This window comes from Aquarana catesbeiana, linkage group LG03 (assembly GCF_042186555.1).
Source record: "Aquarana catesbeiana isolate 2022-GZ linkage group LG03, ASM4218655v1, whole genome shotgun sequence".
In the NCBI taxonomy this organism is placed as follows: Eukaryota; Metazoa; Chordata; class Amphibia; order Anura; family Ranidae; genus Aquarana; species Aquarana catesbeiana.
In genome coordinates, this window is record NC_133326.1 from 53,660,875 (window position 1) to 53,687,813 (window position 26,939).

At 40.8% G+C, this 26,939-nt stretch overlaps 1 protein-coding gene across 14 annotated transcripts in view; it reads left to right on the plus strand.

Moving 5' to 3' along the window:
• PPIP5K1 (diphosphoinositol pentakisphosphate kinase 1) overlaps nt 1-26,939 on the plus strand; it is a 306,207-nt gene that overhangs the window by 252,265 nt on the left and 27,003 nt on the right. For 7 of the 14 annotated variants that reach the window (XM_073618536.1, XM_073618533.1, XM_073618535.1 and 4 more), the window contains one exon: nt 25,887-26,066. The exons of the other annotated variants lie outside the window; for them this stretch is intronic. In XM_073618536.1, the coding sequence (XP_073474637.1) occupies nt 25,887-26,066 (180 nt within the window). The remainder of the gene's footprint in view (nt 1-25,886; nt 26,067-26,939) is intronic. 14 annotated transcript variants of the gene reach the window in all.

Sequence of the window (26,939 nt, forward strand, 5' to 3'; positions counted from 1 at the left end):
CAGGCCTTCTCAACGGACACTCTAGTGACTGATTAGTTCAGTTTCCGCATGATCAAGATGGAGATTTTCATCACACCAAATTAGCCAAAGAGGATGCGGTATTCCATTGGCCCTTCGGGATCATTTGGATCTTCTGGACCAAGGGCCAGTTTTCCATCGTGCTTCTAAGTCGTTAGAATCAATGGCATAGTTGTTGAAGCCATTGTCTTGAGAGACTATCGGACTCTGTCATCTATACCCTCTTAAAGGCTGGAAAATCAACTTCTTGTAGAGTTTTTACTATCGCACCTCGAAAGCATGTTTTACTTGGTGCGAGTCTAGGAACTTTCATCCTAAAAAGTACTCCATGGGATGTATTCTGTTCTTTCTCCACTCTGGTCTGGATCAGCATCTGGCTTTGAGGACAACCTTGCCCTTCCACATTCTGTTTTTCATACTTCTGGCTACTCTCACTTAAGTTGAGCTTCCTTTTTTCAGAGTATTGGGCACATATCTCCTCATTCTACCCCATTGCGTATCTATCTGGGATCTGAATCTGGATCTCTTGGCTCTTCAGAAGCTATCTTTAACCTATTAGTGATATTTCGCTGTCTGACCTTGCTTGCCAGGTATCCTTTTTAATGGCTATGACCTCTGCATGGAAGGTCTTTATATTAACAGCTTTATCCTGTCCGTGTTGCACAAGGACAAATTTGTCTTGAAGCCAAAAGCCATCTTCCTTGCTAAGGTGGTCTCTTCCACCTCACTCAGGTTATTGTCGTTCCTTTATGTCCTGCTCCAAAACATTCCAGGGAAAATTCTCTTTACTGTCTTGATGTGGTAAATGCTGTGGGAGTCTTTCTCTCAGCTGCTGCCTCTTTTAGGCAACCAAATTCTTTCTTTGTACTTACACAGGGTTCCCGCAAGAGCCTCCCTGCTTCTTACTACACTGTTGCCAGGTGGATCTAATTTTTTTATTTAAGCCCATGAGCTGAAGGATAGAACTTCTACCTTCACTGTTAAGGCACACCCTACCAGATCTGTCAATGCTTATTGGCTTTTCAGCATTAGGCATCTGTTTTTCAGATTTGCAATGCTGCCAGCTAGGCTTCTGTTAATAAGCTTCTTAAGTTCTACCAGGTAGATGTTCAGGCCTCCTCTGCTGCCAGTTTTGGGTGTGAAGGTGCTACGGGTTGCTTCCCAATATTGGGAAATCCACAGGATCTACAAACTCCACTCTTGACCCTATCTCTGCGCCATAGTACTAAATTAAAACTTAAACTCCAGCTGCCACTTTAAAAAATCTACCAGTAGTTACTGTTAACAGATCTACCAGTAATCTAATAGGTAAACAGTAATTTGCTTCCCAATTTTGTCAAGCTTTCTTGTCCTGATGCTTTGTGGGCCAGTTGGCATTGTTGCTGTGTTGCTCCTCCTCCCCTCAGTCAGGCTCATTTTGGACATCATAGTGGTAATGCCTTAAAGGATAAGTTCACCTTTCATAACATGTTACATGTTACATCTATATTCAGGGTGTAACTTGTTTATAAAGGACTGCCACCCGCTCTGACAGCTAGCAGGGATCTTCTCCCGTTCCTACTGTCAAAATGTAAAAAAAAAAAATGTTATGTTTTTCCATTCACAGTGTTCTGTGAACGGAAAACCACAAGTCCCAACAGCCTTAGCAGCTGTCAGCTTGTAGTTCTTATTGAGCTACCACGGCGCTGTGAGCACTGTGGTAGTCCATTGATTCTTCCTATCAGAGTGTATTGGCTTGCCCATTGGAGGTACGATCAAGCAGATACTCTGACAGGTCTGCAGGGGTCCTGCATAGCATCAGCGATCTGCTGATCACTGGTGCAATGCTTTACAGGCTCCTACAACACAAAATTAATAAATGCACATTTTTTTATTGCAAAAAAAAAAATGCATTTATTTTATTTATTTTAAAAGAGGAACTTATCCTTTAAAATCCAGTGACCCATAGTGTATGACTAGGACAAAAGTATTTTTGAGTTTCTTGGAGTACAGTATAGTCCCTCCCTTCTTTTCTTATGATCTCTTGCTTGGTACGAAACTGGGGCTAGCTGGGAGTGGGAGGGCTTATGTAAGGGAACGTCCCTGCAGTGTCTTTTTGCCAGTATCCAGTCACCTGAAGGTTGTTGCATATAACCCAGTGGTGTAAAAAAGCTGCTGCTCCCAGGTGATGTGTGCCGACTATAAACTCCAAAGCATGCTGCAACCATGAGGTGCACGCCCTGCCACTGCAAGCAGACTACTGATGAGGAAAAATTGGATGAATGGCAGCACTCCCATATGTTGCAAAAAAGGCTTTATTGTATTCAAAATTTATAAAAACAATCCAAATGGGCAGGGGAACAAAAAGGCAGACGTGTTTCAAATGCTTTGTCAATACCATATGGAAACGCGAGTGTTGTGTGTGTGTGTGTGTGTGTGTGTGTATATATATATATATATATATATATATATATATATATATATATATATATATATATATATATATATATATATATATAAACTTAGGTGTGTCCCATTCCACACTCGCATTTCCTGTTTCAAGTTCCCATAATGTTCAATCAAATTTAAACAACAATTGACATAATCTGAACGATGCAATTTGACAAGCATCACTCTAAAACCATAAACCAGTATATGAGCAAGCTAAAAACATTTGTAAGCATAGCATACATGAAACTGTGGAGGATCTATCATGAGGACATCATGTGGAATAACAATATATATAAATATATACGAGAACACAAATACAGGTATGAATACCTGAATATATATACACAGATATACCACCATGAGGTTCATATCAAGCGAGAGGAGGTGAATTGTAGACTATGAACTATAAATGTTATTGATCAACACCAACACTCACATGTCAAAACACATACATGTGTTCGTGTATACATATAATCGGTAAACGGACCTGCCAAGATGAATCAATGGCATTGGTCACTAGTCTATTATTTACCATAGTCAATCATAATAATGGGTTAAATCCCATTCAAAGTTTGGAATTCTGGTTTGTAAACTAAATATACAATATACTTCACGCTTACACAGTATCCCAAAACTGTCACCTCCTCGTCTAGGTGTAGTGATTCTTTCTATACCCTTTATTTGTATCAAGGAAGTGTCACCATTGTGAATCTCATTGAAATGTCTGGCAACGTTAGTGGCATGCTCCTTTTCAGTACCGCGGACGTGGTCATTCAATCGATCTCTTAATCTTCTGGTGAATCTTGAATATTACACTCTTTACATGTGATTAGATAAATCACGTCTGGTGTTACAATTAATGTACTTCCCAATACTGAAGGACCTGCCACTAACGCTGGTAGAAAATGTATCACCTCTGATCATACGCGGGCAACACAGGCATACATTGGCTCCACATTTGTAGTTACCCGCAAAATCAAGCCATGTCCTATTGGGAGTGCTAGAATAAAAGTCACTAGGTGATAAAATATTGCCCAGGGATGGGGCCCGTCTAGATACCACTTTTTCCCCTTGGATAGAATATTGGCATAAATGCTATCCTCATACAAAATTGGTATGTGTCTCTCAACAATCCTCTTAATTTTGCCAAATTCTAGACTATAAGGGGTTAAGAACACTGGTACACTAACTGCATGTCTTTTCTGCTTTTTATCTTATAAGAGTGGGTCTCTCTCAATGGTATCGGCAATATTAATCGCTCTTTGGATGATACCTGGTCCATATCCCCGTGAAGAGAACCTGCTATCCATAAGTCTCTTCTCTTCTTCGTATGTTTGATGCTCACTACACACTCTCCTTAATCTAATAAACTGCCCAACTGGTATCCCCCGTATGACATGTTTGGGGTATCTAGAGTCAGCATGGTGTAGTGTGTTTCCAGAAAGTGGTTTCCTGTATAAACCGGAACAAATATGGCCCCCCCTACTGTAAAGCAACACATCCAAAAACTAGGTGGACTCCATAGCCATCTGTCTAGTGAAACGTAAATTCAGGCTGTTGTCATTCATGTAGCCCAGAAATCTGTCAAGTTCATTAACGTCCTCTGAACAGATAAATAGCAGGTCATTAATGTACCGATGGTACATGATGATGGATGAACGAAAAGGGTTCCCATCTCCAAAGATATGGACACTCTCCCAGCAACTCATGTATAGGTTGGCGAGAGGGTGAAAACCATGCTCCCATCGTGGCTCAGCATCTGTCCAGATAAAAGCTACCAGCAAATGAAAAGAAATTGTGAGACAGCAGGTAATCCAAACATTCAAGAATGAACTCTTGATGCACTGGTGAATACCCACTGTACAAATCCAGGAAAAAGTTTACTACCTGTATACCTAACCCATGAGGGATAGATGAATACAGGCTGGACACATAACAAACAATCCATCTCTGTCCCATATCCCATTGCTTACCATTAACAGTGGCGAGAAGCTGTTTGGTGTCCCTAAGATAACGTGGAAGATTTTTGACTAGTGGTTGTAGCTGCTAATCCACCCAATGACCTAATTGTTTGTTGAGAGAATCAATCCCAGCCACAATTGGACATCCAGTCAAGGGAGTAAGGCCCTTGTGAGTTTTTTAGGGACGTAATGAAAGACAGACATGATTGAAGTGTCAGGAGCCATAGCCTCACTCTCCTTCCTAGATAATACCCCCAGACGCACACCTTTTTCCGCAAGTATGTGTAGAATACTTTAGTATTTAATGGTGGGGTTGCTAGTTAATATCTGATATGTGTTATGGTCTGACAACTGTCTGTGAGCTTCCTCCCTGTAAACATGGGAATCTTGAACCACAACTACACTCCTCCCTTATCTGACATCTTTATAACAATAGAAGTATCCATGCGAGTGTTTTTAACTCATTGCGTTCTACTGACATAAGATTATTGTTAGAATATGTGGCTAGTCTGGTGAGATCCTTCTCAATGTTCTTTTGAAACAAATCTAAGCATTTACCCCTAGAGTTGATCGGATAAAAATCCGATCGCACCTCAAGGGGGGCTTGTACTGGTGGAACATAATCCTCATCTTGATCATCACATACAAAAGCAGATTCTCTTTGCAACTCTTCCAAACATTGTAGCGCACATACTTTTTGAAATTCATTGCATATGGGCATATTAGCTGAAGCAGTGTCAGAACGCTTGTCATACAATGCCCCCTGCTGATCCTGAAAAAAATGTTTACGTAAGGTAAGGTTACGAGAAAATTTATTAACATCCAAAACAGTCTGGAACAAATTAAAATGTCTCAATGGGCAGCAATTCTAACTTTTCGCAAGCAGGGTGACATTAGAGGATGTAAGCAGTCTGTGATACATTCAACACATTTAGAGGTTTTTCTGCTGTTGGTCTCTCAGATTGCAAGTGCTTCTTCTTCCTGTCTCCTCTCCTTATTTTACTGTGGGCTGGTGCTCAAAATTTTTGGGAGGGCGCAAACAAACTGAAAAATACTGAACCCCCCCCCCCCCTTAATCAATTGCAGCCTCACTGTGCCCATCTTATGCAGCCACTTGTGCCCAGTATATGCAGCCACTTGTGCCCATCAAATGCAGCCACTTGTGCCCATCAAATGCAGCCACTTGTGCCCATCAAATGCAGCCACTTGTGCCCAGTATATGCAGCCGCTTGTTCCCGTCATTTGCAGCCGCTTGTGCCCGTCATTTGCAGCCGCTTGTGCCCGTCATATGCAGCCGCTTGTGCCCGTCATATGCAGCCGCTTGTGCCCGTCATATGCAGCCACTTGTGCCCGTCATATGCAGCCACTTGTGCCCATCATATGCAGCCACTTGTGCCCATCATATGCAGCCATTTGTGCCCGTCAAATGCAGCCACTTGTGCCCATAATATGCAGCCACTTGTGCCCAGTATATGCAGCCACTTGTGCCCATCAAATGCAGGCAGGCGCATCCCCTCGTCTCGGTTGCCACTTCACAAACCCCCCCCGGCCGGTCCGGCGGCACTTACCGCTCGTGTGGCGGGGCTCTGCTCCTCTCCTGGAGTGACGAGGCTCTCCTTCTTGGCGGGAAGTGGCGGCTTTGGCTCCTGTGTCCGCTCAGCTCCTCAGGCTTCCTCCGCCATGTCTCCTCTTCCGCCAAAGCGTTAGGCATCTAATAGGATCGCCTATTGCTTTGGCCAGTTGGGAGACAGGTCTCACTGACCTGCCTGCTGATTGGCAGGGAGGAACGTTAGTGTGAAAATAGTGAAAATTCATTCGCTATGCCACAAAAACAGAGTGAGATCGGGATGCAGTGCTCTGCACCCCAAGCCCACCCTAATTTGAAGCCTATTAGAGCCTCTGGCTCTAATCACATGCTTCAAAATACACAGCCCCCACCTATCTCCGCCATAGTATTTCATGTGTCCAGCGTCCTGAAAGGGGTTGGGCACATGAATAGGGAGGACAGCGGAGGTGCCGGGGGGGGCGCCCGTGTGCCCACAGTGCACAGGCTTCTACTGTCTCCTTTTTCTTTTTGGGTAGAGGGCCATGAGATGCGTTTAAATGAACATCATTAGACAGCTGTGTATCTCTCCAAGCAGTGTTCTCAGTGGATGAATCTGAACCTGATCCAGCTAGCGTGTAATCCAACACCTCTGCGTCGGTGTCAGAAAAACTGACTTGTTTCCCCACACTATTAGATGTCTTGCGATGTCTGTGCTGGAATTGGGGTTTCTTACAAATGTACGCTGTGTTAGCTTCATAATCAAATCGGTCTCTTAATAACTTAGATTTTTTATTATCAATAATGTCTCTTTCCATACGATCCAATTTGTCACTCAATTTCAAATCAAGATCTTTGAACAGCGCAGATTCCTTAGATGGCAGGATCTCCTTTTTGATATTGGAGATCTCCAGCTGTAATCTGTCAACGTCATCCATTTTAGAACTGATGATAATCCTCATGAGCTCAAATGAGCAATTTGTAAGGGTAGCAGTCCATTGTTTTATCAAACTATCATCAGTTAATTCAAACGTTGGAAACTTTTTTTATCCTCAGTCCTCTTGGGGACCCGTTCTAGAGTCAAATATCCCATAAGGGTCTTCTTGTCCCAAAATGCGTTCATTTCTTTAATCATTGACCTCTCCATTTTACGGAATAGTAATCTCAACAATCCAGATCCATCCTCCACAGTGTCATGCAGGTTCTGGCCGGCAGCTGATCTCAATTGATTGTCCTGAGCCTTGCCAAAGAGTCCTGCTATACTTATCCCCTGCCAACCCATTGGTGTTGTCTGTAATAATGCTCATGATGAAGATTCAAAATGAAACAGCAGCCAAACATGCAATATCAAGGTCAGGTACTCCAAAGCATGCTGCAACCATAAGGTGCACGCCCTGCCACTGCAAGCAGACTACCGATGAGGAAAAATTGGACGAATGGCAGCACTCCCATATGTTGCAAAAAAGGCTTTATTGTTTCCAAAACCTATAAAAACAATCCAAAGGGACAGGGGAACAAAAAGGCAGACGCGTTTCACACGTGACTGTGCTTTGCCAATACCATATGGAAATGTGAATGTTGTCCCTATACTGTATATATGTGAATAGATTTAAAAATTAAACTCAGGTGTGTCCAATTCTACACTCGCATTTCCCGTTTTCAAGTTCCCATCATTTACAATCAAATATAAATAACAATTGATATAATATGAATGATGCGACTTGACAAGCATCACTCTAAAACCATAAACCAGTACATGAGCAAACTAAAAACGCTTATAAGCATAGCATACATGAAACTGTGGAGGATCTATCATGTGGAATAACAATATATAAATATATATACGAGAACACAAACACAGGTATGAATACCTGAAAATATAAATATATATATATACACAGATATACTACCACCATGAGGTTCATATCAAGGGGCGCCCGAATTGTAGACTATAATCTATAAATGTTATTGATCAACACCAAAGTTTAAACCCTTTGGAATTCTGGTTTGTAAACTAAATATACAATATACTTCACGCTTACACAGTATCCCAAAACTGTCACCTCCTCGTCTAGGTGTAGTGATTCTTTCTATACTCTGTATTTGTATCAAGGAAGTGTCACCATTGTGAATCTCATTGATATGTCTGGTCGTTCAATCGATCTTTTAATCTTCTGGTGGTGCGACCAAGATATGGAATATTACACTCTTTACATGTGATTAGATATTTCACATGTCTGGTGTTACAATTAATGTACTTCCCAATACTGAAGGACCTACCACTAACCACCCAGTGCTGATGACTTAATATCCTGCATCTGGTACTGTATGGATTTTACTGCTAATCCCATCTTTCCCTATACACTTGGTCCCTGCAAACTGCTGACATTTAGGCTAAGTTCACACTGGTATTAAATGCAGGCGTTTGAGAGGCATTAAAAGCGCCCCTCAAATGCAAATGTAAATGATACAATGGGCAGTACATAGAGCTGTTCACACTAATAAACCTAGACGCCTTATGTCGAGGCAGGAGGCATTTGAAGCCTTTCAAGTCTATGGTAGCGCTTTACAAACACTCTGGCAGGCAGTTGCGGTGCATTGATTCGTTTATTAACTGTAATGGAATAGGCATTTGTGGAGCAGTTTTAAGCGCCTTAACGCTCATCAAGTGCTTCAAAACTGCCCATAGGGAATTTGGGGAGCACTTTTAACTCTTGTAAAACGCCAGTCTAACGCCCATACTAAAGCTCATTAACATGAGACTAAAGCTATAGGAGCGTTTGTTAAGCGTTAGAAATTTAGTCAAGTGTGAACAGGCCCTTAGGAAGAAAATAAAGAAACCTGGTATGCGTTTTTCCTTTTATTTTCACTTGGTGATTCTTCTAGTAACACACTTCCAGTCCTAGGATGACAGTGTTCCCTAATGTGTCAGGATAGGACTACAGCACTTCACCCCTTCTATTGTCCAAAACACAGAAAAGTATGGTTCTGTAGTCTCCAGAGATAGCTGATAACAGGCGGAAAGCACAGGGAGTTTGCAGCAGAGAAGATTTCTTGCAAAGATTAACAGGTATTTTGTGTACTTGCCAAAAAGAAACAACAAAACACTTTCTATGGTATATTTAACGGAACAAACAGGAACAAATAGCAGAATAAATAAATAATCGTTTATTGTGGGGTTTACATACACTAGTCAATGGCCAGACTACTGTCTTTATTCATCCCTAAAATACAAAAATTTATAATCTCAAATTGAGCTGTGCTCCCATCTGGCCTAATCCATTTGTATGGATCATTCATATTTCATGTTTTATCCCAGATAGGAAGGATAACTTGACACAAATTTGTGGCAGTGATGAATTGTAAGTCTGTTAACTTGCGGCACATTTTCACTGCCAAGTTGTACACTTGCAGAGCACTTGAAGCACAAGTTCTAGTTGACACTTTTTCCAATTTGTAGCAAATTTATGGCAAGTCTCCAGCAAGAGAAAAGTTGCAGTGGTGTGTCTACAGCAAGAGCTCTGCAAGTCTACAGCATAAAAATTCAGCCACAGTGACCCCTGTGGTAGGATGACTATTGCATAACATAGCTGAACCAGAACTTGCAGCCGACTTGCAGAATGTTTGAAAAGAAAGTTGATCTGGAGTCATGTAATGCGGACTTGCTGGAATTGTGCAACAAACTTGTCAAACCGGGCAAGTCTAGCAATAGCTGAGCAAGTCATTTTCAACTTACAGCACAATTGCTTGCTATCTGGGATATGTATAAAGTCATGTAAACAAACCTACAATTATACATTAACTGTAATTTTAACAAAATAGTTGTTAAAGTAGAAATCTGATTCAGTGATAACACTGTTCCACTGAAAAAAATGAGAAGCAGTTTTTTAAAATTCATTTATTCGTACACATTTATTTATTGATTTCCTATTTTTCTTGCTTTCTCTTTTCAGGTATTTATTACAAATGCAATTTGATTTACTTCTTCCATTTTCTCATTTTTTTTTTTTCATTTTAGCTTTTTTTTTTTTTCTTCTTTTAAAACCTTTAAAACCTTTATATATTTCATCTGTATTCTTGCTTCATTGCTCTAGTTTTTTCTTTTTATTTTGCTTGCTTTATTTTTCTGCACCAGAGGTTAATGCTGTAGCCCTCTGGGCCCACTAAAGTATGATATTTTACCAACTTTTTAGTGTGAGGCCCTGATTACTTTATGAAAATTTGAGTTTAGTTGGAGAGCATTTTCAGTCCTTAGGAAACTTTAACTTGGTATAAGAGGTTCTGATTTTGATTGCATAAGCATCGCCCATGTGGACCTCAGTAAGTTTTAGTGTTCATAAGTATTATTCGTTTTTTATTTTTTTAGTGTTCATATTATTATATTATAGTGTTCGGTTTTCAGACATTAGAAATATAGTATCTCACAAAAGTGAGTACACCCCTCACATTTTTGTAAATATTTTATTATATCTTTTCATATGACAACACTGAAGAAATGACACTTTGCTACAATGTAAAGTAGTGAGTGTACAGCTTGTATAACAGTGTAAATTTGTTGTCCCCTCAAAATAACTCAACACACAGCCATTAATGTCTAAACCGCTGGCACCAAAAGTGAGTACACCCCTAAGTGAAAATGTCCAAATTAGGCCCAAAGTGTCAATATTTTGTGTGCCCACCATATTTTTCCATCACTGCCTTAACCCTCTTGGGCATGGAGTTCACCAGAGCTTCACAGGTTGCCACTGGAGTCCTCTTCCACTCCTCCATGACAACATCATGGAGCTGGTGGATGTTAGAGACCTTGTGCTTCTCCACCTTCCATTTGAGGATGACCCACAGATGCTCAATAGGGTTTAGGTCTGGAGACATGCTTGGCCAGTCCATCACCTTTACCTTCAGCTTCTTTAGTAAGGCAGTGGTCATCTTGGAGGTGTGTTTGGGGTCGTTATCAAGTTGGAATACTGCCCTGCGGCCCAGTCTCTGAAGGTAGGGGATCATGCTCTGCTTCAGTATGTCACAGTACATGTTGGCATTCATGATTCCCTCAATGAACTGTAGCTCCCCAGTGTCGGCAGCACTCATACAGCCCCACACCATGACACCCCCACACTTGTCTTTGTTCTCCTCACCTGGTTGCCACCACACATGCTTGACACCATCTGAGCCAAATAAGTTTATCTTGGTCTCATCAGACCACAGGACATGGTTCCAGTAATCCATATCCTTAGTCTGCTTGTCTTCAGCAAACTGTTTGCAGGCTTTCTAATGCATCATCTTTAGAAGAAGCTTCCCTCTGGGACGACAGCCATGCAGACCAATTTGATGCAGTGTGCGGCATATGGTCTGAGCAATGACAGGCTGACCCCCCCACCCCTTTAACCTCTGCAGAAATGCTGGCAGCACTCCTACATCTATTTCCCAAAGACAACCTCTGTATATGATGCTGAGCACATGCACTCAACTTCTTTGGTCGACCATGGCGAGGCCTGTTCTGAGTGTAACCTGTCCTGTTAAACCGCTGTATGGTCTTGGCCACCATGCTGCAGCTCAGTTTCAGAGTCTTGGCAATCTTCTTATAGCCTAGGCCATCTTTAGAGCAACTATTCTTTTTTTTTTCAGATCCTCAGAAAGTTCTTTGCCATCAGGTATCGTGTTAAACTTCCAGTGATCAGTATGAGAGACTAAGAGCGATAACACCAAATTGAACACACCTGCTCCACATTCACACCTGAGACCTTGTAACACTAACGAGTCACATGACATTGGGGAGGGAAAATGGCTAATTGGGCTAATTTTCACTTAGGGGTGTACTCACTTTTGTTGCCAGCAGTTTAGACATTAATGGCTGTGTGTTGAGTTATTTTGAGGGGACAGCAAATTTACACTGTTATACAAGATGTACACTCACTACTTTACATTGTAGCAAAGTGTAATTTCTTCAGTGTTGTCACATGAAAAGATATAATAAAATATTTACAAAAATGTGAGGGTTGTAGTTGTACTCACTTTTGTGAGAATACTGTATCAGCTGCAAAAAGTTTTTTTTATTTCTTGCGGAATGCGTAGGGTATACAAAACAGAAGTTATACAAGGACTTCAAACAAGAGCCATGTTTTCTTGTGCTAAACATTTAGGCTGAGTTCACATCTCTTCTTTTCTCCATTTCAGGGACAAATTTTTGCCTGAATTTGGCCCTGAAACCGAACTGAGCCAAAGACGCACAGCGTTCCTGTGCAAGCCACTCCACAGCCGCATTGGAGATATGTGAACCGGCTCTCCATAGAGAGCTGGTCACAATCTCCTGTCATGCGAATTGGAATGCAGGGAAACCCGCATCCAATTCACATAGGCGTTAACCCAGCCTTAAGTCATTCAATATCATTATGGATTTGTGAGAGCCCAAAACAATTGGGTATTGCCCATACATCAGTCATACAATTATCTTTCAGAATTTGCATAATCTCACCCAGCCCACAACAATAATTAGTATTTAGAAGATTAGCCATTCTGAATGCCCAGAGCCCATCTTTTTTTGGCAAGCTCAGATGGAGATTGGATTATTTTACCGCAGTTTTGTTTTTCTTAAGAAGATAACTCGGGTTAGTAATACAGCCTATGAAAGCCAAACTCCTAAAACAGAAACTGCAAAACATTTAAGGTATTGTAAAAATTTTGATTGACTGCCTGAATACCTCACCCAATGCCAGCACAGCGACTCTGTGGGGTTGATTACTAAAGGCAAAAATTCAGTGCACTATGCAAATGCAGTTACCCTCTGCAAGTGCAGTTGCTCTAGAGCTTAGTAAATGAGGTAAGGCTTCACTTTGCGAAGATTAACTAATCACGTGCAAGGAAACTAAAAAACTGCATTTTTGCTTGCGCACGATTGGATCATGGAAGTCAACAGAGTTTCTGCTCATTTACTAAGCTCTGGAGCAAGTACACTTGCAGAGTGCAACTGCACTTTGCAAAGTGCAGTCTTTTTCCCTTTAGTAAATCAACCCCTGTGTGTTTGTGCCAGTGTTCTATATGTACACTAAGTAATTGTGTCCCTGTTTCTTGATGAGCAGTCTGCTTTAACTTTGTTGCTTACAATCTAATTCAGTTATTAATACTACACTGTTTACTACTATACGCTTGGCAAATAACCCCAGCATTATAATGCAAAATGCTTAATTTTTAATTGAGCATATAACATTGCTCCATAATCTTTTTGTTTTTCCCAGTAAACGTTTTATTAAAAAAAGATAATTTACCCAAGTTGTACCGCAAGTAAAAAGTTACAAATAGAACTATTATATAGTCGCAAACATACAATAACAAATGGTATCTCAGCTTTCCAAAAACACACTATCATGAGTTGTAAATCGTCACAGATGCAAGGCACCCGTGTAACACCATAGTCATCATCCAGCAGAGTAAGTAGGATCTTGGTCCTCAGCAGGCGAAAAATGGAAGGGGAAGGGAAACAAGAGAAGGGGGGGGATGAGGGAGGGAACTGGGAAGGGCAACATAAACGAAGGGGGGGGAGGTAAAGAGCGCAGAAAAGCAGCGTGTGGAGACCGTAAGAGGGCCTATAGGTAGGTATCCCCTTTAATCACTCTAGAAGAAACAAAGGTTTAAATGGTAAGACCTTGAGCATCAATCCAACGGTCCCAGATCTTGGCAAACTTGTGAGGGAAATTCCTACAGGCATATGTAAATTTTGTAAAGAGGCAGGGTCCCATTACTAGCTGCCTTCCAGCTACACACCATAGAGAGAGCAGGGGATTTCCACTTCAGGAGAATTTCCCTCCTTGCATTACAAGCTGAATAAAATACAAATAATAAAACACCTTCCACAATGCCTAGGAGCCAAACAGTGGGATCTAACAGAAGAGAAAGGTTACCCACTGCATTAACAGTGTCAACAACACCCCTCTAATAGCCTTGTAGTTTGGGACACAGACAAAAAACATGGAAGTGAGTACCTGTATGCATTGTACATCTAAGACAAATATCTGAGGTTCGGATAGAAGCTGAGGTGTATAATAAACTTTATTAAGGAATTTTAGTTAGAGAAACCGGTCCCTAGAGGAAATCATAAGTTTCAGAAATTGAAGCGCACAATCTTTCTAGTAATCCTCTGTCAACGTAGGGATGTCCGTCTGGCATTTGTGATAAAAGGTATTCATCTTGGGGTAGGGTTAGGGGGGACAGTTAAGAATATAGTGCTGGGTAGATAGTAGGTAGCCCAAAGTTCATCAAAAGATAGTAGAGTGCCCTGTGGCATGATTTTAAGTTTTTTTTTTTTTTTTTTTTAAGTTTAAGTAATTATGTGTCTGGCCCAAAGGACAGGATTCGGAATGGTGCAGAAGTGGGACAGATTAAGGTTGCCCCATAAAGGTGCAAATGGTGAACACATATCAGCAGTCCTATATTGAATTCCAGCCTGTTTCCAAACCAAAAGAGTAGTTCTCATTGGGGTGGTTACTACAGGGTTGGACTGGGGTCCCTAAAAAGGGCAAGTTACTGAGTTCCGCATAGGAGCCCAATAGGGCAGCCTCGTGCAACACGCTCGCATTATCTCTGGGTAGCGCAGATGTAAAAGCTATTTAGCCAGCCTAGGGGGTTGTCCAGCTCCTCTGTAATCTTTTAGTGGGCAATTTTCTCAGCTTCAGTGAGAACCACATGGTAAGTATGGTAAAGAGAAACACAACACAAAAATTTCAGTACACAGCTTGTTTTATTTACCTTAGAAGTCCCTGCAGTAGTTTCTTGTCCCGTGCCACATTCTCTGGTATGATTTGACTGCGTACAGGAAGACCTCTTTTATTTTAACATTACAATGAATAGACAGATAAGAGAGTAACGCCGGCCATAGACAAGTCCAAAACCAAACATTCTGTCGATCGAAAATGAAAATGGCGCATACAATTGTGCCATCATTTGTTTTGTTTTTCTAAAAAAAAAAATCCAAAATGTTGGATAAGGCACTTTTGATTGCACACAAAAACGTTCTGTTTTCTCATCCTTCTGTTTTTAGGGTACAGGATCAGATGTCTGCAGGTGTCAACGGACACATGTCTCTTGACATCTGCTGCTTCATAGAGAGCTATAGATTGTCTGATCGGGTCCACCTGAAAAACTGACAGGCGGAACCCCGTCCAGTCCTTTCATGTGAAAGGGGCCTTAGGCAGTCTTTCAAGATCAAGTTGTGCTTTATAGTGTGAGCAGAGAAGTGATGTGAACCACAAACTGGTTTTAATGGAAGAACTGCAAAGGTGAGTATGTCTTCATCCATCCAATTGCTAGTACTGTATTTTCAGTATTGGATGGAATTCTGTAATGTGTGAGTCCATGTTAGTAAAGTGTTGATCAATTGTTTTTACGTTAATGGACTGGAAATCAGATTACTAACATAATGAATAAATGGCCAAAGCAGTGGACTATCTGCATACCTGCTGGCTTTAAAAACTCCTGTACGTTACACATTATGAAAACATTAATCTAGCTATTTACATTACTATATTTAGTTATGGATACACAGGATACCATACGTTTATAATGACTAAGGCCTCTCTTTTGCACATGATACTCATGTTTGAGCATCTACTTTTTCCAACTTTTTATTTTGTATGCATTTGCGTATATTTACACGCAAATGCGTGAAAACATGTAAATGAGGCATTTGTGTGCATTTGCGCGTATTTGCACACATGAGGTGTGAATTACTGACCAAAAAAAGCTGATTTCTCGATTTATTTATTTTTACTGAACAATGCACGGTTCTTGTTCACGCGCCTGTGTGCACATTACTATTAATGGGCTGTATTTTAGCTCAGTTAAAAGAAAAAGCTGTACTAAGCTTTTTCAAGCTGCGGTGTGCAAGAGGCCTAACAGACACAGTTAATAAATAAAAATGTAAATAAAGCACCCAGTTAGTTTGTGTGTATTTAGTAGATGCACATTTTCCAGGGTGCTTTAAACAGAATATACAGTGTTTTTGTTTATATCTTCCAAAATTTTTGTCCATGGCGAAAGAATTAAATATAAAAAATGTTTTTAATCTAATTAAGTTATTTTACTTTACGTTTGTTAAATATAAAATATTGAATTGATAATATTAAACTGGTAGTAAACTCTTGTTTTTTATTTTTACCTACAGGTGAGCTTATAATAAGCTCACCTGGTAGGTAAAAATAAAAAACAAGACTAAAATGAATATCTCCTAAACGTGCACCATTTAGGAGATATTGTTGTGAGTAGCAGCCAGTGACGTCAACGGTGCATGTGCTCTGAAGGAATGGCATGCCTGTGCCATCCTTCAGAGCTATGTGCCACAGCCGACGCTCCCACGCGCATGCACAGGAGTGACATTGTGGCAGCTCAGCCAGCCAGACGTCCGGAGTCTGTGAACCCTGAAAGAAGACCGGGTCAAGATGGAAGCCTTAGCAGCGCTAATAGTGCACCGCTGGAGTGCTTTGTTTTAAGGGAAGTCTTTCATAATGTGCCAGTATGCATGTTTCGGACGTATAGTCCCTCCTCAGGGAATGGGGTATATTTGATTCTGAAAGTAGATATGCGACAATCAATTACTTTAGAAATATAAGCATGTATATATAAATATACATCAAATGATAATGTGACTTATATCAAGTATAGTTGCTGGTCATACTTACAAGCACAGATACAGGAATACAATAGAGAAAGAGACGTGTGTTCCTGTCTGGAGAAGTGGCTGCAGAGCACAAGTCAGGGGGGCTCACCCAGGGAGATGGCTTCTACACCAATCACTGCTGCAAACACAGGGAACCCAGTACAGAAGGGGGTCTGAAAATCACCCCCTGCACAAGCACCAATCACTCTGTAATGATATCTAAAAATCAAAGGCAATAAGGAAATGAGTAGTCCTCATTGCATGCAAAAATATGTAGCAGACATTAGAAATCATCTAAAGAGATTGTATAAGATCAATGATAGAATGACCTGAATTAGATCTATATCGGTAGGCAAATCAAGTAGATAGAACTTTTAAAATCATAAATGTACAAGAATAAGTATAATATCTTGGAAGAAGCAAACAGCATGTCTACCCATCGTCTGCAGGCTCAAGACTGAGACAGACGAGCAGGGTGACATGCTGTAATTATAGGGGCCATATTGGGAGGAACACCTCCCTTGATTAATCACTGAATGGAGGCAGCTGGTGATAATAGCAGGCCACCCTGCTGTGAATGGCCGGAGCAGCACTGCGATGTGTTTTCCCCGGTGAAGCAGTGCACCCCTGCCCACGGGGCGGGATGATGTCAGGTTTCTCTTGATCCATCTGAGTGGTAAAGCCTGTTGTAAGGGGGAATGCCTGGTACACATGATGAGATTATCGGCTGAATGCTCATCTGTATTTTTTTTTTTTTTGCATGCTAGTCTCATCGAAAATGAAGAGTTTGCTAAAGTTCCCAAAATTCTCCTATAACAGCATAAACATTTGGAAGTGATGTAATGTGTTGTAGTGTACTTGTATTGTATTTTCGAATGACTGTACTGATTAACCGAAAATCATACGATACAAGATCAAAGAAAAATTTTCGTGCTTGTCCCAGCTGATAGTTTTGCATGAATTTTTCGTGATCGGCTCATGAAAACGGCATACTAATGATCGGATTATCTTGTGATCTCTTCGAAAGCCTTATTTTTCAGGCGATTATTTGATCGTGTGTACGATAAAAATAAGAAACCATGCACACTTCTCACCCTGTGATACCTTTTGAAATGCCCAAGCAGCAGAGAAGTATTGAAATACAACCACTGATGGAATGCAACTATTGTTCTTGGCATACTTGGGACATAGCACATTCTCTAGCTGAGGGAATACAGATAGGTGCAAACATAAGCCACAATTGACCTTTACTCAAATTTGATATCTTTATTAGACACGTGCCCACTGAAATATTTTGTTTCGGAATTTTGTTTTCGTCCGAAAAATAAATGTATTTAGTTACTCCCGAAATTCGTTTTTATTCATTTCATTTCGTTAAAAAATGCATTCGTCCGAAATAATTAAGGTCGAATCTGTCATTGAAGGCTTACGGTGTCTGTCAAATGTTCTAAGAACATTCGACAGAGCAGCTAAACTGTACGACGCCGCAATCATACATTTCCGGTCGAATGTTCCGCCTACAAGCTATAGTAGAATTCTAATGTTGTATGACACTAGTAATAATTATATTTAATAATTATTATTACTAGTCAACCAACATTAGAATTCTTCTATAGCCTATGGGCGGAGCATTTGACCATAAATGTCCACTCGCGGAGACTCCGTCCAATCTTCATGTCGAATCTTTTCTCTCTATGTCGAATAATCTTGGACTAATAGAGTTAGGTTAGGCACATTCAACCTTTTTTGCTATTGTCTCTATAATGTCAAATCTTTTCTCTCTATGTAGAATAGTCTTGGACTAATAGAGCTAAGGTTAGGCACATTCGACCAAAGGTTCGATGGACACAAATCGCTATTGTCAGCATCATGTGGAATCTATGTCGGATCTTTCGGTTTTCGGATTCTGCACGTTCGTTATCGTTTGTTTGAAATTCGGCCGAAAATGCATTCGGACGAAAACGAATGCACATGTCTAATCTTTATGCTTTTAGGAACCAAATGATGCGAGTAAAATCTAACAGATGAAATATTTTTGCAGTGTGCCATGTTTGATAAAAGAGCAGTACTTTTCATAATTTATCATCTTTTTAAAGAATGGAGTTCCTAGGGGGTAAGCCAGATAAATTAAAAATAAAAGAACAAGGTTCATATAACAGAAGTACGGTTTCTACATTTGTTATCAGTGTGGCAGTCTTGGGTATCTGCAAGCATGTGTGAAAATTGTAAAAGTTCAAACTTCACTTTCATTACATATATTCTGGTACAATCGTTTTTATTGTAGTAAGCAAAAACAACATGACAACTGATCACAGGGGTACACAACAAAGAACATGGCATAAAGACATGAGTAATATCTCGTGCAACTAAACATCTCAGTAATACCAAATGTCCATTGGACGAGCTTACGGTCTGCGTAAGTTGCCTAAGCCCGAGGGCCAAGAGCGGCAGTCTATTTTTCAGGTGCAATAGTATGTTTTGAAGGATTCACAAAAGCAAATCAACTGGCTACCCACGCAGGGGGATCATAATGAGAAGGTGAAAATGATGCACTTGTAAGTGCACTTATAATGTAACAACTTTCTGAGGCAAATGCCAAAAATTGTGACTTTACAGCACAGGCTGCATGTCTGCAGAGATGACCTAAGTTCAGGGGCTTAGTAGCATACTGTGGGGCAGGCATATGCCCAGTATTAGTAAAAAGAAAAAAGGAAAGATAAAGAGGGGTATGGAGGAAAGTGGGGGTGGTCCCACAGACTAGGGTTTATGTAAAATGAATTAAGGTAGGCCCAGGCTGATTGGATGCAGTGTAGGGAGAGCATAAGACCACCAGGGTGACCATTTTTTCATTTACCATGAGGTCGGTCAAAATGCTCTTCACCACAGAAAATGCCAGCCTCTGGCGATTGCACGTTTAGCAGCAATAAACAAATAGGTCGCCAGCTTTTGTTGGTGAGAAAACAGACCCTGAATCGGGCAATGTACCAAGGCCACTTTAGCATCTTTGCGAATGGGCATATGAAACAAAGTATGGAGGAGGCTGAACACCCTGGTCCAGAACCCCGTTAGACGGGGTCAGGACCACTAGGTATGGACAACATCCCCTTATTGGCTGCAGCCCTTAAAGCACCTGTCACTATAGGATGGGTTTGAACTCGCTATACAGACCGGGACCCAATACCATCTTAGAAGGAGCTTGTAGACAGCCTCTAAAGTTGCAGTGTTAAAAGAGTTCTTTACAATGGAGAACCAGGCTTTGCTCCACTCCTCGGGGTCAGTGGATGGCGCCAAGTCACGTTCCCATCGGGATTTATAGAAGGCAGCGGCAGGAGGGTCTATGACATTGAGGGAGAAAAATAATCCTCAAGATAGTGCCTGGGGAGCCGGGAGAGTGAAAGCAAGTGTGTTCGAAGGCTGTTTTTTGAAATGGGTAAGATTTCTATCTCTGCAATGACACCCATTGGCGTAGTTGTGCATACTGGGAAAATTCCACGGGCGGCACCTCGTGAGCTTCCTGAAATGAAGGCCAAGAGGGGAAGGTGCAGACCTCCATGAACCTGTGGGATGACCACCAGGAAAATTATCCTGGTTGTTCAAGGCCCAACGGAAATAAGGGGTCATTGAAAAGCAGAAGAAGTGGAAGGAAAGGAGACATAAGGTTACCTGAATAGTGGACCGGGTCCCAGAGTTTCAAGCTATGAAGCATGAAGGGGCTTAGGGTAGGAGCGTGGAGCCTATGGGAAAGCCATAAGAGGGCCAGATCGGGAATTGAAGCGCAGTTGGGGAGCTCCAGGAGCAGCCACATTGGGGACGTCCATGGTTGCATGGAGCAGGGTTAGTTGAGAAATCTGAGTGGAGTGAGGGACCCTGGGGCACTTGTAGGCCAAGATAAAGGATAAGATCCTATTTTGAAGTAGGCGTAGAAAGAAGGAGGGGACACAGACCCGTAGGCTTCAAAAATAGTATAAAACCTTGTGAAGGATGGTCATTTTTACCGCATGAATGCCACCAATCCATGACAAAGAGGGGAACTGCCACTATTGCATGGGAGAAGTAAGGGTTTTCAACAATGGATAGTAATTGGCCGCAAAGAGGGATGAGTAGGAGAGGGTCAGTTCGACACCAAAGTAATCCAAGGAAGAGGTGTTTTCAGCAAACGGGAAAGAGGTTTGTGGCTGTGATACAGTCGAGGGCGGCAAGGTGATATTTAGTGCAGTGTTTTTTTTGGGATTAATCCAGAGACCTGAGAGGGCTGAAAAGCGAGAAAGGAGATGCTGGTGGTTGGGTAGAGTTATCAGGGTCAGAAGGGTGTCGTCCACAAAAAGGCTGACTTTGTAATGTACGCCCGTGTATTGGATACTTGTAACATTAGGGTCCCTGAGGGCTATGGCCTGAGGTTCTGTAGCCAATAAAATTGGGGTTAGGGGGCAACCCTGCCCAGTCCCTAGAAAAATAGGGAAGGGAGCAGAGAGATGACTGGCGTATATAACAGTGGTGGAGGGGAAAGAGTAAAGGATTGATATCCACTGGAGATAGCCGTTATGCAGCGTGTCTAAATATGACTGTGCCGTCCAGTTTAGCATACTTTAACAGACCTAGACACTTTCTTTTCTTTCTCTACACTATGGGGTAGAATTACTAAAGCTGGTGCACTCGGAATCTGGTGCAGCTGTGCATGGTAGCCAATCAGCTTCCAACCTCAGCTTGTTCAAATAAGCTTTGGCAATAAAACTTTGAAGCTGATTGGTTTCTACGCAGATGTGAGCCTGATTTTGCACTCTCCAACTTTAGTAAAAAAAACCTTATGTGCGGGCATGAGAAGTGAGGCCATTGTTCATCTATACCAATATAGAGCACTGGAATTGGGTGTAGTTTAAATGGACAGTATACAGTGCCTTAAAGTATACATACCCCTTGAAATTTTCCACATTTTGTTTTCAATCTCTTTTGATTAATTTTTTCTTTAAAAAAAAAAACACAATTATACAAATACATATAAATTATTCTCATTACAAAAGTGAATATTATATTGCATCTTCACCAAAGGATTTCAATATTCAGTAATAATTTTTAATATCCAGTTCTGCAGTGTGTCATTTAACATATAATTCTATGCATTGTCCATCCACCCTACATTCCTTTCATTCATCACTGAACTGTAATTCCATCCATTTCCACACATACAATCTATACGAATACACCTACACTCACACCTCCCGCCTTTTAACTACTAACAATATCCTGTGTCAACACTTCCCTATATTGGGGCCTATCTTCCCCCTCACCAGCACCCGCAGGATCCCATGCACCATCCCCCACTCTCACAAAAAAAAAGTTTTACTCCCATCTCCATGGGATAATCCGCTCCTTTTCATCATAAGTATTGCATCGTTTTTATCGAAAACCAAAACTCTTCCCATTGATTCCATATTTTGGACATTTGATTCCTTTTAATAACCTCACTCCTTATCTGTTTCTCAATGTATTGTATCTCGTTCATTTCACAGATCCATTCCACTATTGTAGGGCTTTTTGTTTTGTTACAACCAAAAACCTAAATGTATTTTGTTGGGATTTTATGTGATAGACCAACCAAAGTGGCACATTAATGTGAAGTGGAAAGAAAATGATAAATGATTTTCAAAATTTTTACAAATAAATATGTGAAAAGTGTGGCGTGCATTTGTATTCAGCCCCCTAAGTCAATACTTTGTAGAACCACCTTTACAGCTGCAAGTCTTTTGGGTATGTCTCTGCCAGCTTTGGACATCTAGAGAGTGAAATTTTTATCATTCTTCTTTGCAAAATATTGTTGTTCACAGACACTCACCATCCAATCTGACAGAGCTTGAGCAGCTCTGTCAGATTGGATGGTGAGTGTCTGTGAACAACAATTTTCAAGTCTTGCCACAGATTCTCAATTGGATTTAGGTCTGGACTTTAAAGTGTAAGTAAACCCTCCTATCGTTTTCAGCCAAGGAAGCTGCCATCTTTGCCTCTGTTTAATCTACAACTGCCATGATGCTGCACATGTGATCAGTTATAACACCAGCCATTGGATGGTTTGACAGTTTGATTGACAGCACAACCAATCAGAGTGTTACATTTCCGGCACGTGCCGCAAATGAAACTGTTTTATGGATGGGTTTACTTCCGCTTTAACTGGCCCATTCTAACACATAAATATGCTTTGATCTAAACCATTCCGTTGTAGGTCTGGCTGTATGTTTAGGGTTGTTGTCCTGCTGGAAGGTTAACCTCCGGCCCAGTATCAAGTCTTTTGCAGACTCAAACAGGTTTTCTTCTAAGATTGCTCTGTATTTGGCCCCATCCATCTTCCCATCAACTCTGACCAGCTTCCCTGTCCCTGCTGAAGAAAAGCATCCCCACATGGTGCCACCACCATGTTTCACGGTGGGGATGGTGTGTTCAGGGTGATGTGCAGTATTAGTTTTCCGTTGCACATAGCATTTGCTTTTAGGCCAAAAAGTTACATTTTGGACTCATTTGACCAGAGCACCTTCTTCCACATGTTTGCTGTGTCCCCCACATGGCTTCCCGCAGACTGCAAACAGGACTTCTTATGACTTTCTTTCAACAATGGCTTTCTTCTTGCCACTCTTCTAGAAAGGCCAGATTTGTGGAGTGAATAACTAATAGTTGTCCTGTGGACAGATTCTCCCACCTGAGCTGTGGATTTCTGCAGCTCCTCCAGTTACCATGGTGGGCCTCTTGGCTGCTTCTCTGATTAATGCTCTCCTTGCCCGGCCTGTCAGTTTAGGTGGACGGCCATGTCTTGGTAGATTTGCAGTTGTGCCATATTCTTTCCATTTTCGAATGATGGATTGAAAAGTGTTCCGAGAGATGTTCAAAGCTTGGGATATTTTTTTTATAACCTAACCCTGCTTTAAACTTCTCCACATCTTTATCCCTGACCTGTCTGGTGTGTTCCTTGGCCTTCATGATGCTGTTTGTTCACTAAGGTTTTCTAACAAACCTCTGAGGGCTTCACAGAACAACAGTATTTATACAGAGATTAAATGACACACAGGTGGACTCTATTTACTAATTAGGTGACTTCTGAAGGCCAATGGTTCCATTAGATTTTAGTTAGAGGTATCAGATTAAAGGGGCTAAATACAAATGCACGCTACACTTTTCACATATTTATTTGTAAAAAATGTTGAAAACTATTTATCATTTTCCTTCAAATTCACAATTATGTGCCACTTTGTGTTGGTCTATCACATAAAATACCAATAAAATACATTTACGTTTTTGGTAACATGACAAAATTTGGAAAATTTCAAGGGGTATGACTACTTTTTCAAGGCACTGTAGTTCAAATATGCTATCAAAAGCAAAGAGATGATTAATTTAGGAAACCTATATAAAAGGTAAGCTCTGTAAAGCGGAAGGCTTCTGTCTCCTATACTGTCTATTATATTTTGTTGCTGCAATAATCTACTATCACTAAAATCAATATGGAGTCACTAGGACACTAGTTATTCTGACATGGGTTCCACTAAAGCTTTTCTTAAAGGCAAACTCCCCCAGGTGATGTCATCTGTCTCTCAGCATGAAATGTTTTAATATACATTGCTCCCTTCCCTCAGGAAGCTAGGTAGGCAGGTCTCTAAACTGCGGTAATCCATAACATTTGTCTGAAGTTGCTTACTCACTATGAAGGAGAAACACTAAAGGAAGGAGCTTACTTGGGATAATCTATTTAGTGGTGATTTGAATTCAGCAGACACGGGAGGGTTCGTCAAAGCGGACCTAAATTCTAAAAGTAAACAAGGCACAGTCAATGGGTGGCCCTCACAAAACCCAGTGAAATGCAGCAGATTATGGAATTTTTTTTTCTTATGACGTTGCCTAGGCCTTCCAGATTTAAGTTTTGAGGCTTTATGTCCTCATTCCTCAACCTCTTAATCTATCTGGTTGGACACCTTAGTGGGAGCAGACCTGGTGACATCAAGCTTGCAAGATCCTTAACAGAATGTGATTGAGAACCATTTACTTTTTTTTTTTTCATTGTATTTACTTGTGCTTGATATGGCTATATAATAGAGAGTTAACTATATGCACGGCCATTATAGGCATAACCAATACTAGCATACGATATGAAGTTTCATCTCAGACGCCTTTTAGAAATTAACATGAGGCTTGATATTTGGAGCAGGAAGTTAACATTAAAAGCTAATCTGAACGTTGCATTTTAACTTCATGTTTCATATGTGCAAATTCACTTTTCCATTTAGTTGTCCTTTAATCCTACTAGCAACTACGTTAACTGCAAAATTTATAAAGAAAATGTATACAAATATATTTAAGTTTCCTAAAGTTGCTATATATAGCTAGTGTTAAATGCAATGACAATTAATGTTTGTTGATCATTAGATATTCAAATATGCAAATATAGGTAACATTTTACAAAGTGTTGTCTAGAAATTATACCAATGAAATGTTAAGCAACAGTAGGCCAAATATAAATTCTGAGCACAAATGACAGCTAAATACAGCACACTGTAATGAAGATAATCATCTATTCTTGTATTTTTCTAGTGTTTTTAAAAACAAACTAAAATTCAAAGCTAATGAATACATAGGACAGGATATACTTCAACATTGATATATTTTATCTTAATGCATTAAGGTACAACAGACGTGTTTTGTTTTAAGTGTAAGCTAATAGAGATGTGTTTAGCACAATGTCTTTACAGTGAGTGAGAATTGTTTTCTAATTAGTGTATAAAGGCGGATAACATTATTCACAGCAATATCTAGTTCGTGTGGCTCGTTTAGATGAGTGATGAGCTGCATTGTGCAGCCACAACTCCATGTACTGAGCATTTAGATGCTATGTTCGGTGTAGCTGCTGTTCCTACACAATGCGAGTGATCACAGCTATCGGCATTGACCTTCATTCTTCAAGCAAAACACACATAAGCTTCTCAGGAAATGCAGAGCTGTGAGCTGCACCTACAAGACACAGCTCACCCCTCATCAGAATGAGCCAATATATATGAGTTAATCCTGTATTAGCTTTATTTAAGTGTTGGGCAGAACCTGTAATACAAAACAGGCAGGGTAATGTATTTCCAAAGCCTCTGTGGCATAAGCTGTTAACATTTATTTTTCTTTCTAGCATGATTTATCAGGTTCTTCCATCTGCTGTTTGACACATTCAAGATGCTTCATCACATGTTTATTTTGCTTTTTATTTTCATCTCGCCATCCTCACGCTTTTCTTTTTCCTTGTCGCTTGTTGTGGGCCACTTTCCTGTAGAATGCCTGGAAGACCACGAGGTCACCCAGCTGCTGCGCTGCTTTTCCTCTGACTACCCACAGACTCGGAACATCGGTCTGGATGGGGCCATGGCCCACCACCTGCACCAGTGCTCCTACCACCTGCGTCTCTTCAAGAACTGGCTGACTTCGGGCCAGGACGATTTGGAGTGCCTCTACGGTACTGCACGCTTGACGCTGTGCCCTCTGCTATTATGGCAGGGACAGTTCTACTGTCTGCTTTATGGAATGCTATATGCGCTGAGAAATAATTCCAAACAACTGCACTACAGTTTCAGACAACTGCCTTTTAAATGTCTGTTTGGTTATTAACTTGCCTCAATCATCCTGCAGTGGTTTGCTTTTTGTGCATTTTCTGTTGCATTCAGTCATATTTGGCTGCTCAGATTCTAAGTTTGCACCTCATGAGCTTTGCTTGGTTGCTGTGTGTAATGAAAGAATATGGCAAGCAGGTTTTTATTTTATTTTATTTCTATGTGTTTCAGTCTGTAGGTCAGGTATAAGTTGCTAGATTGATTAGGTATGAACATAGCCTCCAAAAAGCTGAAACCCCCAAAAAAATATGGTAACACACAAAGTATTGAAAGAAGGCAGTCTAAAACTAAACTCATGTTCAGCTAAAATTACGTTTCAATTTCATTTAGTTCAATCAGACACTTTGTTACATCCCTTGGTGACACTTCAACAGAATTCCTTCTTTTAGCACTTTACACAATGTCCATTACAAACTTAGCAAGGGGATGTCACATGTGGTGCCTTGTCTGTGATATGAAATATATGAGGACTCCAGCACCAAAGTCGGCTACCTTTTTAAAAGCAGCAGCAGGTGGGTGGAGCTTGGATATTGAGGTCTCTGTTACAGGTCTCCAAGATATACAGTATCTCACAAAAGTGAGTACACCCCTCACATTTTTGTAAATATTTTATTTTCTCTTTTCAAGTGACAACACTGAAGAAATTACACTTTGCTACAATGTAAAGTAGTGAGTGTACAGCTTGTATAACAGTGTAAATTTGAGGTCCCCTCAAAATA